A 13,920-nucleotide genomic window follows, 5' to 3' on the forward strand; every position below is an offset into this window, starting at 1 on the left:
TTTAAGTGAATAGTTCACTTAAGGATAGGATAGTTAATTACTAATCAATTAACTTGATTAATTTTTTATTCCTCACATATTTGTCCACAATCTCCTTCCTTTCATACGTCTTTCCATGCACCCTTTTGTCCTTGTTTTGTCCTGTTTTTGTGTCCCTTCCTTAATGTCCATTTATATTTCCTTTCTTTAATTCCTTTTGTCTACATTTTATCTTTAAAACCTAATTGAACTCTAGAAATATGTAGGAATCCTTATGGGTTATTAATGTTTTTTGGCACACCCCAATTTATTTTAATTTTTACCTTGTAAGCACAACTGTTAGTGGAGGGTCACAGGTTTCCTTCACAATTTTGGAAAACTGCTGGAAAAGTTGGTAGAACAGTATACAACCTGTTTTTGAAATGGACCTCCTTAAAAATTTTGGTTCTTATGAGTTCAATTGAGTCAAAGGTTTCTATAAATTATACATTAGCTATGTTTTATGGAGGAGGGGTTTACCTGACTTGAGTCATCTAAAATTAATAAAAGGGTAAACAAAAAAAAATGCTCAGTCATAAAGCTGTATATTGGGGAGGCATGAGACAGCTAACAGATGATTATGAAAAAAATGTTTAAGAAAATTATTTTTATCTTTCATTTTTGACATTGGGGAGAAGTTGAGATTATAGTATAATACAAAAAGGGAGCAAATTATTTTCATTAATGAAGAATTTAACTGCTTGCCATGGTGGTGCCAAGTTGCTGTTCAAACATGAAGCTGATTGCCTGAAGCTGAGCACATTTCTGTGCTTCCATGATTTATTTATGAAACCTGGCAGTACATAATGCTCCAATCAATTTACAATAAAAGTGACTAAGAAATTAAAAGTAAGTTTAGATTTTAGATAAGCTTTCTGACCCCTCATGCTGAGCATCAGGATTCATTTATGCAGAAGTTCAATGCAAAAGGAGCTTTTAAGTATTTTCTGCTGCAAGTGGCTGAGTATATTAACCAGGAGATGGTGCAAAAGAGTAAATAACCTTGTTTTAGGAGACATCCATCCATTTTCTGTACTTGCTGTCTCCCTGTGCCTATTTCCAGCATTGAATAGATGAAGTGTAAACAGATTTTTTCCATTTTATCACAGGAACAAACCTAAGCAAATTGAAGTGACTGATTTAATTAGATTGTATGTTTTGGCCTGTAGGTCTACACTGGAACATCTAAAGTACAACAAGTCAAGGCTCTGAGAAAACACTAACAACTTTGCCACTACTTCTAAATATTTACTATGTCAACCTCATCAAGGTGCTAGGGGGACAATCAACAATAAATCCTGCATATTTGTGGCATGTACAGTAGGTAGTAGTTGTCTAAATCATGAACAACTTGCAACACTAGTGTGTGATATCAAAGTTGTTATCTCAGTTGTATTAGTCCATAAGATTTGTTAATCTTTCGAATCAAATGTATGCTAACTTCTCGGCGCATATCTTATAAAACCTCTGAGATATAGGCTCTTGGTGTGCAGGTAGTTTATGTCTCATGACTTTAATAACCTTTCTATTTTTGAGGAAAAGTTGCATCAGCACTGATGACTCCACCCCTACCTTCATGTTTCTAGGAAAAGAGGTTGACATTAGATGATTAGTGTTGACCCAGAGCTCTTGGCAAATCTGTCATGTCAGTAATACCACAGGACAGGGGACAGCTGCAGAAGTCAGTCACGCAGCTGAACAGGGATCTTTGTTGCTGAAGGTGCTTGGGCTGAGACCCTGATGATGGCACCAATGAATAACTCCATTTAGAGATCTGCTGCCTCCTCTGTATCACTGACAGAGGTCTACTATAACCTGTGTCCATTCTTTTCTGTTTCACCTAGAGACTGCGTCCAGGTCAACACTTTAGTTACTTTCTCGCTTGCTTCTTTTCTGTATTTGAAATAAATTAGAAAGTTCTGTGATGATTCAAATGCATTTTTAGCAAATTACTAAATAGTGCAAATGCAAAAATATTTAAAGTCCTTGAAACTTCTCACATTTTGTTACGTTATACTCTTGACAAAAACTGAACCTCTGCCCAAGCCTAAAGACTTATGAAACCCTTTAAAGATTTTCTTTCTAAATTTTTCTGTCCATCAACTCTGGCAAGCTTTTGTTTCCCGCTAAAGAAAAGGATTCCCACAGCATGATGATGTTTCATCCATGTTTTACAGTGTTCTGGCTTTTCACAAACTCTAAACAGAATTTTTAATTGCTATCGTCTAACAATGAATTTTATTTGACCACTTGTCCACTAACCGGATATACCTTTACTACAGTTGGACCTGCTAGCTGAGCTGTGGTTTTTTGCAGCTCCTCCACCACTACCGTGGGGGTCCTGCTACTTCTCTGATTAAGGCTCAGCTTAACTTTGGGTGAACAGCATGCAGCTGTGCGCCATGCTCTTTCCATTTTCGGGTGAAGATGAAAAGAGTATGGCACGGTAATAAATAAAGCTTTGAGTTATTCAAAGCTTGAAATAGGACCTAACCCTGCTTTAGCTTTATTATTGACTTGTCTGGTTAGTTGGTGTTCACAATGATGTTTGCTCACTAATGTTCTCAAACAAACCTTCAAAGAAGGTTCTGTGAAACCTTCACGGCTTCACAGAACTGCTGTGTTTATACTGAGATTACATTCAGAAGAACTCTATGTACTAATTAAGAGACTTCTGAAGTCAATAAATTGTACATAGGGTTATCAGATTAAATGGAACAAAAACATGCATGCTGTACTATTCATGTTCTTATTGGTTAAAAAGAAAGTTGAAAACAATGTTGGTCTATTACATAAAATCCTAATAAATATAACAGTTTTAGTTCTAACTTAACAATAGCTGAAATAAATGTTGAATATAGTGTGATGGTATCTAACAGATAATAATGGAAATAAAGAAGAACATCCATTTATTTTCAATTTTTTGTAATTAGTAGACATCTCATGGCTTCCTTAATTTGCTTCTGTCATAATGGTGATCTCCAGGATAAACAATGATGTCCCTTGTTTAAAGCTCTGTCATTTGTGGTGCTCTAGAATGATGGAGATCTATTGTGAAAGTTTGCATCCTCATCCAACTGTCTGTGCAATCAGACTGACATCAAAGGCTCCTGCTAATTAGTGCTGGCAAACACAAAGCTCTGGCCCGGATGCTGGTTGTGTACTTGCTGACACAGACAAACATCACCACTGGAGTGAGAAATTTTCACCAGAATATACAGCACATTCTGACAGCTGCTTGATAGATCAATTCTGTCACTTTTCCTGATTCCACTTAGCAGAGCAACTTTAGATAAATTAAAGCATGGTGCCCTCTTACACAGTAACCACCCTCTGTGGCTGGTGTATGTTCAAGCATGAAGCTGTGACTTTCATCCCACTGCCTACTACTCTATGTTTTCTGTAACCAAATTCCACCCGCACCCCTTTAGCCCAATGCAAATTCAAATTCAAACCACACTACTAAAGACATTCTTGCAGATTTATTTACTTTTTTTCCCTCTAATTCAAGATTCTTGCAGTGCCTTAATAGAGACACAGTACATGATAGGCACACACTTTATACACACTTGGACTTGATAAGCCACGCTGAAAAATCCTATAAAAGAGATAAATCAGCTCAGAGGTTTGACTCTAGATCACTTTAACATGTCTATAAAACAAGAGATGGTCAAAGGAGATCAACTTTTAGCTACTGGTTAGGCAAGCGCACTCTCATGAAACACAATCTAAAGATGATCCCATTCCTGTATTCCTTCTTATGTACTTGTGCTCGAAGGGGAAGGTATTTCTTTTGTTATGAAAATCAGCTTTGATGTTCATAAAAGACGTGTGTGTAAGTTTTGCTATGTAACCTAAACCTCACAGTGATACCGATCTCCTTTTATTAGGTGATATGATCTGAACTTGCACTGAGATTTCAGGAGCTGATAGACAAAGATAGCCAATGTAGGACATATTGATTGTTAAGACTGTGAAAAGGTTTATTTACAGATGACATCACATGTACAAACATTGTATGTGTGCATATAGAAATATATACACACACGTGCGCATGTGTCAATATTACATACATTTACATTACTTAGTCTTAATCACCACCCACTACAGCCCTGCCTCTTGGGGTTGTAATTACAGAAGTTTACATTATTACATTTAAATAAATTCAAGAACTCCCACATTTGCCCCCTTTTTTTACTGCGGGGCAACAGGTGCCATGCAATCGTACCAGCAACAGTTTGAAATTCACAGTGTTATTGTCACCTCCCTTTCATAAATTTATGTCAAGTATATCAGCACTTAAATCCACAGACTTAATGAGTGAAACAGGTTTAAAGATGTTTTTTTGAAGTTATATGTATCCAGTAGATGTCTAGTTTAAATCAGACATGTTCCAAAGCAACAAGTGAAATGAATTAAGTTATCCAGGTGTTATTATAGCAATTTTATTATTTCTAAAAGTGGCCAGTGATATTGAAAAATTATGCCTCAATATGATACACTGAAAAACCCCATCTATAACACATGTTTGATTGATGTAACTAAAAATATGGTCTGACAACATAAATGTGTTGAATGACTCTTCACTAAATAATTTATTCGAGTTGTTCCTAAATCAAACACATACAAATATTTTTTTTGAAAGCCAATTAAAGCAAATTTAGTAGTTTATCCAGCTTAACTGATTTCTTTCAAAATTCTGCAATTCTGAAGTTTCAGAATAGCATACATAATGTTACACAATGTTTAAATTTTTTGACTTATTTTTTTTAAAAAGTATTTCAGTATGATCTCCAAAATATTGCATTTATTCAAAGTAAATCCAGCTATATATATCCAATTTAGATATTATTTAGGGTAAATAACATAACAATTGAAAAAGTGGCCAATTTCAAAGCATTGTTTTTGCTTTAAATCAGGTACAACTAAAAACAACCTTGGCTCGCAGTACACTAACTTAAGTAAACATATTTATTTGAGTTTAGGTTTGTTAAATAATTTATTCTTTCACATTTCTTAATTTTATGTTTGTATCTGTTTTCATTTAACAAGACTGATATAAGTATTAATCACAAAGTATGCCCGTATGGTGCGCTGTCTTTGTCCACAGAAGTTGGATTTTCTGAGTTCCCAGTTGGAAAAAAACAAGAGTGCCCAATATAACTCATAATTCCAACTCAAAAAAGTTGGAAGTAGCTGCATAATCCAGAGTTCTACGACAAATACAGCTGCAGCACAGATACATGTATGTCAGGCTGCAAGTATAAAATCTATGAGCAACTCTTGATAGTTTGTCTCTCCTTAAGCCACTCAGACCGTGTTTAAGGAGACACAAACAGATCGCTTAGTGCTGTAAAATCCATATCTCTAAACAAATTCCTTTATTATTTAAACACTTTTAGTGGAGAGAAATGCATAGCTTTGTCTTACGCTGCCTATAGTTAGCACCAATCCACCTAATAATTTCTACCAGTTTTCCAACTTGCCACTAGAAAACACTCAAGTGTGATGAAATTTCCGTAACAAATGAAACGCACCACTACAGATAAAATTAATTTTTCATAAAATTGTTTTTAGTTTAGTTTAGTTTTTTTCTTTTCAAATAAATATTGTTTGGGTTTTATTTGACCTGGTTTAAATGAATCAAACAAAACTCTGAATAAAAACGAAATACTTTACATTAAACCAGTTCAGCTGTATTATAACATATAACAACATAACTGTTTTGCCTGGAAAGAAAGTCCAAGTAGCTATATTTATTAATGCAAGTTAACAAGCTGTTTTGTTGTTTTAGTGCAGTTGTTTGTTCATCTGAAACTCCAGCATTTAGCTTCTATTACCCAAAAGGAGGCAGTTTAGGACATCAAGCTGCATGCTGGAGCAGAAGCAACCTTGATTTCAAATGAAACACTTCGGTCTTTTACTTATACATAATGCAGTTATACTTTTCTCTTGAACAAAGTTGCTTTAAAGCAAAGCTAAAACCGCATTTGTTTAGAGTTGCCTTTGATTATTAAGTGGATGCAAATTAATCCTAGTCTGCACTGCAACTTTTTACTTCACTTTATTTTGCCGCAGTAACATAAAGCTTCTTTTTTCTTTGCTCGTGGCGTTTTGTTTTTGTCATGTAAAGCACTTTGAACTGTGTGTTGTTGCTGAAATGTGCTATGCAAATAAACTTGATTTGAACTGCTTTCTGATGTCGCAACAAATACAGTAAAACATGTTTTGATATTGCATAGTGTGTGCTTTGGAAACTTAATGCAACTAAACTTATAAACTTAAGTTTATAATTAGTAATAGTCTAAAGAGAGGACAGTGGAAGAATTGTTGTTCAGACCACATAAAGGGTGAGGAGTAAGTCATCTATCATTGCTTGTGGCACAGTGAGACCATTTTTGAACATTTGCAGCAGAGCCTGCAGCTGCATATTATCAGAATAAAAATGTGATTGTGATAGATACTGTCTCTGAATTTGAACGCTAACAGAGTTCTCAGTACATACATATAAACCCACAATTTTTTATGAACTTTTAAAAATTGCAATAATTTACTTGACAAATTAAAAACGCTCTTCGACTCTCTCCAAAGAGTCATAAAGGAGAGTTTACTTGGAAGTTTGCTTTGTTGCTTGCTGCATTTGGCAGCATTTTCCTTTGGTGCTCTCTGTGGTAAAGTTCAGCTACGGGGTTTTGCCTTTAACTCTCCCGGAGCGATTGGAGTTCCACTTTCTTTGAGCAGTTCAGTTCACTGTTGACCAGATGCCACATGTGCATGAGGTCCGACGGGAGGAGCTTGTGCACTACTATCATGTTTTTGAAGAAACAGGGCTCTCGGTTCATTTTACTGTTTTTGTTTTTCACTAAGCCAAATGTCTTGAAGGCATTGTGCTTTACAGGAGTGACCTGCAGCACTTCCAGGCACATACCCAAGAATACATCGTCAATGGGGTAGATCTCAAGGGTCTCTGCGGCCCAGTGAAGCCTCCTTGCAAGCACCCCATGCATGAGAAACCCCCCACCTCCAGCATATGGAGGGTAGTAGGTTTTATTATAGAGAGCATGAGGAATGTAATATTTGTTTTCCTTCTTACGAATGGGCTTAGCCTTGAAAATCACATCCCCTACAAACAGGTTCTTGTCATGGCTGCTGCCTTCTAGAAACTCCAAAATGTTCTCCACACTTACAAAGACATCATCGTCCCCCTTGAAGACATACTGTACTCTGGGGCAGTAGGTGTGGAACCACTTGAGAAAATGAGTCTCTTTAAGTGTCAGATTGAAGAAACTGTCTAAGAAGTCCCACTGAAGAAGATCTCCATATATATAGTTCTCATACTCTACAAGTTTTTGATGATTAGCTCTTTCTTCAACATTTGAAGGCGTACCAAGCAGGAACAAGGTTTTTATCCTCTTCCCGTCGACCACCTGCTCCTTACCCCAGGTCTTTCGTATTACTTCTCTGCGGTCATGCTGGGTGGCCACCGATTTAATCACCATGAGCAAATAAATCTCCCCTGTGCACTTCTCTGGGTGGTTGAGAATCATAGGGAAAAAATGGCAGTGGCGATAAAGCATGAACTGCTTGAAGTTGTCCTCAAGCGCCCTGAACCAAGCCTGGCTTGACAGGTTGAGGTTGGCGCTGCAGTTGGAGCTGGTCACGTCCCAGTTACCGGGGCTGGTGTTGTTGGTAACTCCAGGCTCCTGTGTGGTAGCCCAGGCTTTGACTTTTGGCTTCTGCCTGCCAGCCTTCCAGAAGCTCTTTAACCCCAGGTGCAAGCCAGGTCCCTCCTCTGGAGGGGCTCTGGATCCATCTGCCTGGGAAGCGTGCATACGAGCTAGCCGCTCCAACTCAAATGGAGTCCCCATGTTGATGCTGCCCCTCTGGACAACGGTGAGCGCCACCACAGCCAGGAAGAACATGGCACACACCCTTTTGTACACTCTCCAGCGATCTCTGTTGTTCATTCTACAGGAAGTCAAAATCACAGACAACGTTAGGATTTGTTAACAGTATTGAATAGTACATTTTGATTTGAAATGTATTTGCAAAGTCAATGAGAGGATCAAACTTTTTTATGTCTGTGTAGATTACAATGCCTTGCTTAAATACCAATGTTTTCACATTAAAACCACAAACACCCATCCACTCATGGTCTTTACCTACATATCCATGAAAGGTTGCAGTGGTTGCCGCAGGACACCTTGGACCTGGTGGCAATTACAGAGCTACACAGAGACAAGCAGACCAAATAACCACACACACTATACCTAAAGGTAATTTAGAGAGACTAATTCCTCACCACATGCATGGGGTGAAAATGCAAACTCCATACAAAAGGCCCCAGTTCAGGGTTCAAACCCAGGACCTTCTTGTTGCTAGACAACAAGGCTGAACCACCATGCACTCAAATGATAAGCTCCTCTGTATCCATTTATTTATTTTTAATTTTGTATAATAGACCAGCAGTAAGGATGACTGTCAGCTGAAAATACATTTATATATGGTTATCAAAATTTTTTAATAAGAAAAAACAGAATACTGTGGCATGAAGATTTGTTCAACCAAATTAATCTGATCTATCTGAATACAATTTGATACAAATAGTTGTCCCCTGATCAGTAAATCCATTCATGTGTGACTTAATTTCAGTATAATCAAGCTGTTCTGTGAAAACTTAAGAGGTTTGTGAGGGAACATCAGCTACTAAATCACATAATGAAAACAAAGGAACATACTGGACAGGTCAGTGATAAAGTTGTGGGACTGTTTTACAGAGAAGGTCATAAAAACAATATCCTAAGCCTTGAACATCTCACACAGCACTCTTCAATCCACCATGTAAAAATGCAGTAAGATTGGCAAAAATACAAAACCTACTAAGACATGTCTACCTAAAATGAAAGATGTGGCAATGAGATTAATTGGAGAAGCCTGTGGTAACTCTGGAGAAGCTCCAGAGATTCAGAGCTCAGGTGGGAGAATATGTTGACATGACAACTGTTATTTTTGCACTTCCCAAATCTGGCCTTTATGAAAGACGATCAAGAAGTAGAGAAGGCAATGTTGAAAAAGACCAAGAGACATTGCCTTTGCAGGCCAGGTAAGGGACCCAGCAGCTGAGGAAAAAAACTGTGTACAGAAAAGCATTAATGGAATTCAAATTATATCCACGTATAAGAAAAACTCAAAAGTTCAGATCAAACTGAATCTGTTGTAAGACTTAAAATGTTTGTAGATTCCCTCTATTTTTCAGATCTTTAGTTGTAAAACCATTTATTTATTTCTCTGCTGAATAAAACAAATTGAGGTTTGTGGTTGTAATGTGACAAAGTTCAAAGGCTTTTGCAAGGCATTGACAGCTTGAAAATAAAACATATTACGAGTCTCCTGTTTATTTGGAATAAATCTTTGATGCAAAAAATGTTAGACTATAATATGTAAAGAAAACATTATGAGTATCTTTCTGTAATAAGTCAGCAAATACAACGAAACCCTAAATAAAGTGCATTTGATCAAAATCAGAACAAAAGCAGGGAGAAGCAAACAATGACATGTTTAAGAACACATTCTGCTTTACATATTTTTTTTTTCCCCTTGTGTACAATAACAGTTAAGATTACCATAGTGGAAAACTCAGCATGTAGTCTTTATAATCACACCAGTATATAGGTCTTCTGGAAGAACATGTGGAATGCGCTCCAGATTCTCACATTTCCAAAATGTCATCCTGGGGCTCCCTCTATTCACGACCACTGAAACAGTGGGCCCCCTTACCTTTGAGGGATTCTTTCTCCTCCCCGCCTCTTAATTATCAGCCAGTTACTGAATGTCAGCTCAGAAATATGTAAGTAAAAAAAAACCCCATAAAAAACAAAAACGAAACAAAACATAAAAATCTGAGATAAGTAGGAAAGGCTCTGTCTTTAAACAGATGCCTTTAGCTTTCTGATTAAAGTATATTGAAACAATAAACCAGATGTGACTTTTTGAAATTGCAAGGAAAAGGAAAATAAAATACTTTAAAATAGTTTTATTGATAATTACAGATATTTAAAATTCGTTTTTAAATCAAATGTAGAATGTTGAACACCTATTCATATGTTAAATTTGCCTTAATAAAAGGGTTTTTAGTTTTATTTAACTAACGATGAGGTGTCTCAGTTTCATCTGAATGATTTCCACAAAATATGGGTTGAATAATCTTTTACATATTTTACAGAAAGTCGGGTATATAACGATGACTCTAAGCGAGTGAATTTACTGATTTGACGCCAACGTTATCATAAAGAAGGGGGACAACTTACCTGTTCTGTCTTCTGCTTTAGACGATGAGATCGCTCTACCAACCGAGCAGATATTGACTATTTCTAAAAAAATACAACAGGGTTTCCGGAAATCCTTAGAGGCGAATTGGTTCTGATTAAGGAGGCAACTACAGAGAAAACAGATGTGCCATGCGAAGCCGTTTCTCTGCGCTCTGATGTCTACGCACCGTTGCGCGGTCACAGCTCAGAAGTGCTGTGCGCTCTGAGCCGCTCTTAAAGGCTCTGCTCCGAGCACGTGAAACAGGATGTGGAAAGTGAATGAACAGGGTGGCCACGCAAGCAGGGCAGTCAATCAAAAGTCATGCTAAAGCCTCTTAAGACAAACCAAACATTCAGTGTCTCGTTTGTAATGTTTAGATAACCAGATAAGGAGTAGCAGACGTGGAGTCCTGAACTAACAACCAGGAACACTAACTTAAACGGAGCTTTTTAAACACTATGGATCTTGATAACTGTATAGTCGATGATATATAAAAATCTAAGCAGGTGGTTATTGGTATGGCTCTAAGGGATGCATAGCAACTAGTTAAATTTACTCAGCTACATCTATCTGTCTGTCTGTCTGTCTGTCTGTCTGTCTGTCTGTCTGTCGATCTATCTATCTATCTATCTATCTATCTATCTATCTATCTATCTATCTATCTATCTATCTATCTATCTATCTATCTATCTATCTATCTATCTATCTATCTATCTATCTATCTATCTATCTATCTATCTATCTATCTATCTATCTATCTATCTATCTATCTATCTATCTATCTATCTATCTATCTATCTATCTGAAAAGCTATGCAAAAAATTTATTTATTTATTTGCTTGTTTTTCTTGTTGAATGATCTCCATAGTAATAGTGTGACAATAGAAAATGTAACATTCATGCAAGAGTAGGAGGTCAGAAACATTCTTCTATCAGAAATAGTCAATAAAATAACATAATGCCAGATATTTAATTGAAAATCTTTTTTTCCCTCCTTAAGCACATTGGTGTTTTAGAACAGTTTCGAGGGAATCATAAATACAATGTCAAGATAGTAAATCAGCACCTTGTTACCATTGTTGTGCTACCTTGCAATCAGACACTTTTATTATCATTACTCTGGCTTTGCAGCATTTACATTTGCTTCTGCTGTTGTTAGTATCACTACATGTCAGAGAGACTACAATGTACTAAACCTTAGACAGGTGACAAAACTTCCTGAATGTTGTAAGGTTTTTTTTTTTTTTACAGCAAATTTCCCAATCAGGCTCATTGTCTGTCAGCCACAGCACCAGGAAGGTCACTTGTATATTATCAATATTTGATCTTTACTTAGTAAACCAACAGTAGATTCCATAGAGTTCACATTTTCGACATGCAGTTTTGTTGAGAAAACAGGAGCAGTTAACATTTTACCTGCAGTAAAAAACAATGTTCATTAGCATGTTTTGTGAGTGGTCTCACTGGACTAACCTGTAGGTTGAAGTGGCAATCAGAGCTGAGCCAAGGGGAAAGCAAAACACTCAGCCATTAAACCATTAAACTGCTGTCATGTATACATTGTGTCTTTACAACTGGCCCTCCACATTTTTATGCTGTCCTGTGAAATTTCAAGTGCTCTTGGGGACTCCAGGCTAACAGGGGTCCTAAGCAGCTGCATACGCTGCTTCAGACCTTCATCATCTTATGGTTGGAGCCAAATGTGTAAGTAATCTATGCCAAAAAATGCCAGTCTTTTTATTTTATTTCTTTTGCACTAGAACAGCTAATCGTGATCGTGCCTGCCACTGGCTCCTCCACTTTTAGAGCTTATGTCTATTTATCAGAATGTTTTATTTAGGATGATAAAGTTTCAGAAACAATTAACAATATCAATAAATGGCACATTTTGGTTTTAGTCATTCAAGACAGCTCATTATCTGTTTATGGTTTTTGGTTTTCCATTTTAAAGTTTCTTCATTCAAAAGAATCATTTGAGTAGAAATAATTCAGCTGTCTTCGATAACTAAGTGTCTCTTCATCTTTTTGTGGTGTTGGGGAGGAACAATAAAAACTCCCTCTGCTTCAAAACTGATTTTTTTTTCAGTCGAACAACAGCTGTGATTCAAAATCCCTCCTTCCTTTCCATCTCTCTCCATTTCCTGAATCCAACCAGCCATCATTCTCAGGGCCATGTGCATCCTGTTGCCTGCTGGTGATGTTTTTTCCCGTTTTGATTTTTTTTTTCACTTCTCTGCGGTTTTCGTCCGCGCGTATTCTGGAGAAGAGTGAAGTGGTGATGGATATTACGGTTCCGTGTACTTCCTTAGCTGATCAGAAACAATTAGTCACTGAAGACAAACAAAGGCATCAGCCAATAAGAACGCAGAAGGATTTGTTGCAACATGACCCTTCCCATGGACGGGTCAGAATCACTCTCTGAGTCCACCAGCTGATTGAAGCTCAGCTTTCTTGACCGTCTCCTTCTCCCGCTGGTGTATTCAGGGACGAGGCGTTAAGGTTATCACATGTGGTTTTTCAGGAGAAAGACTTCTTCATATGGTCTTACAGACCCTGGTCCAAAGAAAACTATCTGAATATCAGATTATCAATTGTCACATTTTAACTTCATTTTGTCTGCCACATTCAGCTCAAATTTGTAAAGACAGTGCTTTTAACATAATAAAGATTGCATTTCTTAAAGCAAAATCTCTAGCAGAAAAATTATTTTTACTTAAATTATGTTATTTCCAGAAAGTGTTCAATGTAATTACAATGCAAAAGAGGAGTTTATAACATGCTATTGCAAGATTATTGTGGAAATTTGAGGTTTTTTGACTATGCTGACTTTTCCAGCCTCTGACAAAGCAAACAACTACTTAAATACTGGTTTTTGAATGTTCACTTCCAAAGTTCTAAACATTTCCAATAAGGTAGTGATTAACGTCAGACCTATTTTGCTTTATATCACACTGTGTCCTGATTCAAATTATTCCTGTACTGGAAAAAGTGATCAGAAGTTGGGTTATCAGCTCATGTGCTTTTCATCTAGTTTTAATCTCAGCCACTCAAACTGAGGCAGGAATAATCAGGAATATTTTAAAACTGAGATCATGAGTCCATTTCAAAGCAGTTAATGATTGAAAAGCCGTTTTCACAGCTAATAAACTTTAATCTTGTGTCGAATGAATGGCTGTAAGCAGGAAACAGAAACTTAAGTGGTGGATTTTTTTTCTCAGCACATTAAGTTGCATGAGACTCATATAACTTTCATTGTAAATTTTTCATGTTGGGACTTCTTGTTACCCAAGCTTTTGTTCTTGAATGTGAAGGTCCATTTGACAAACAATGATTTTGTACGAAACTGACAAGTTTATTTTTATTTTATTTATTAATTTTATGGGGACAAAGGATCCTTAGAAATGTTTTCCCCCCCTCTCTCCCACTGATTTTGACCTACTTGAAATGAATATTAATCATTTACTAATACTATTTTGGAAACTTGGTATCGTCAATGTATAGTCAGCACCTGAAACATATTAACAGTTTGGTTGGGGAAGCTGTGGAAACTTGAAATCAGCTTCCTTGTCTTGCTTTTGTGAAGCTTTCAACCAG

At 36.8% G+C, this 13,920-nt stretch overlaps 1 protein-coding gene across 1 annotated transcript; it reads right to left on the reverse strand.

Annotated features, from left to right (window-relative positions):
- Positions 1 to 3,976: 3,976 nt before the first annotated feature.
- Positions 3,977 to 10,558, reverse strand: b3gnt7 (UDP-GlcNAc:betaGal beta-1,3-N-acetylglucosaminyltransferase 7). Its single transcript, XM_032571658.1, has 2 exons — positions 10,326 to 10,558; positions 3,977 to 7,986 (listed from the first exon to the last, which is right to left on the reverse strand). The coding sequence occupies exon 2, from the start codon at positions 7,983 to 7,985 to the stop codon at positions 6,717 to 6,719; it is 1,269 nt and encodes a 422-aa protein (XP_032427549.1). The 5' UTR covers position 7,986; positions 10,326 to 10,558; the 3' UTR covers positions 3,977 to 6,716.
- Between the last annotated feature and the right edge of the window lie 3,362 nt (positions 10,559 to 13,920).

This window comes from Xiphophorus hellerii, chromosome 9, assembly GCF_003331165.1.
Source record: "Xiphophorus hellerii strain 12219 chromosome 9, Xiphophorus_hellerii-4.1, whole genome shotgun sequence".
Classification (NCBI taxonomy): domain Eukaryota; kingdom Metazoa; phylum Chordata; class Actinopteri; order Cyprinodontiformes; family Poeciliidae; genus Xiphophorus; species Xiphophorus hellerii.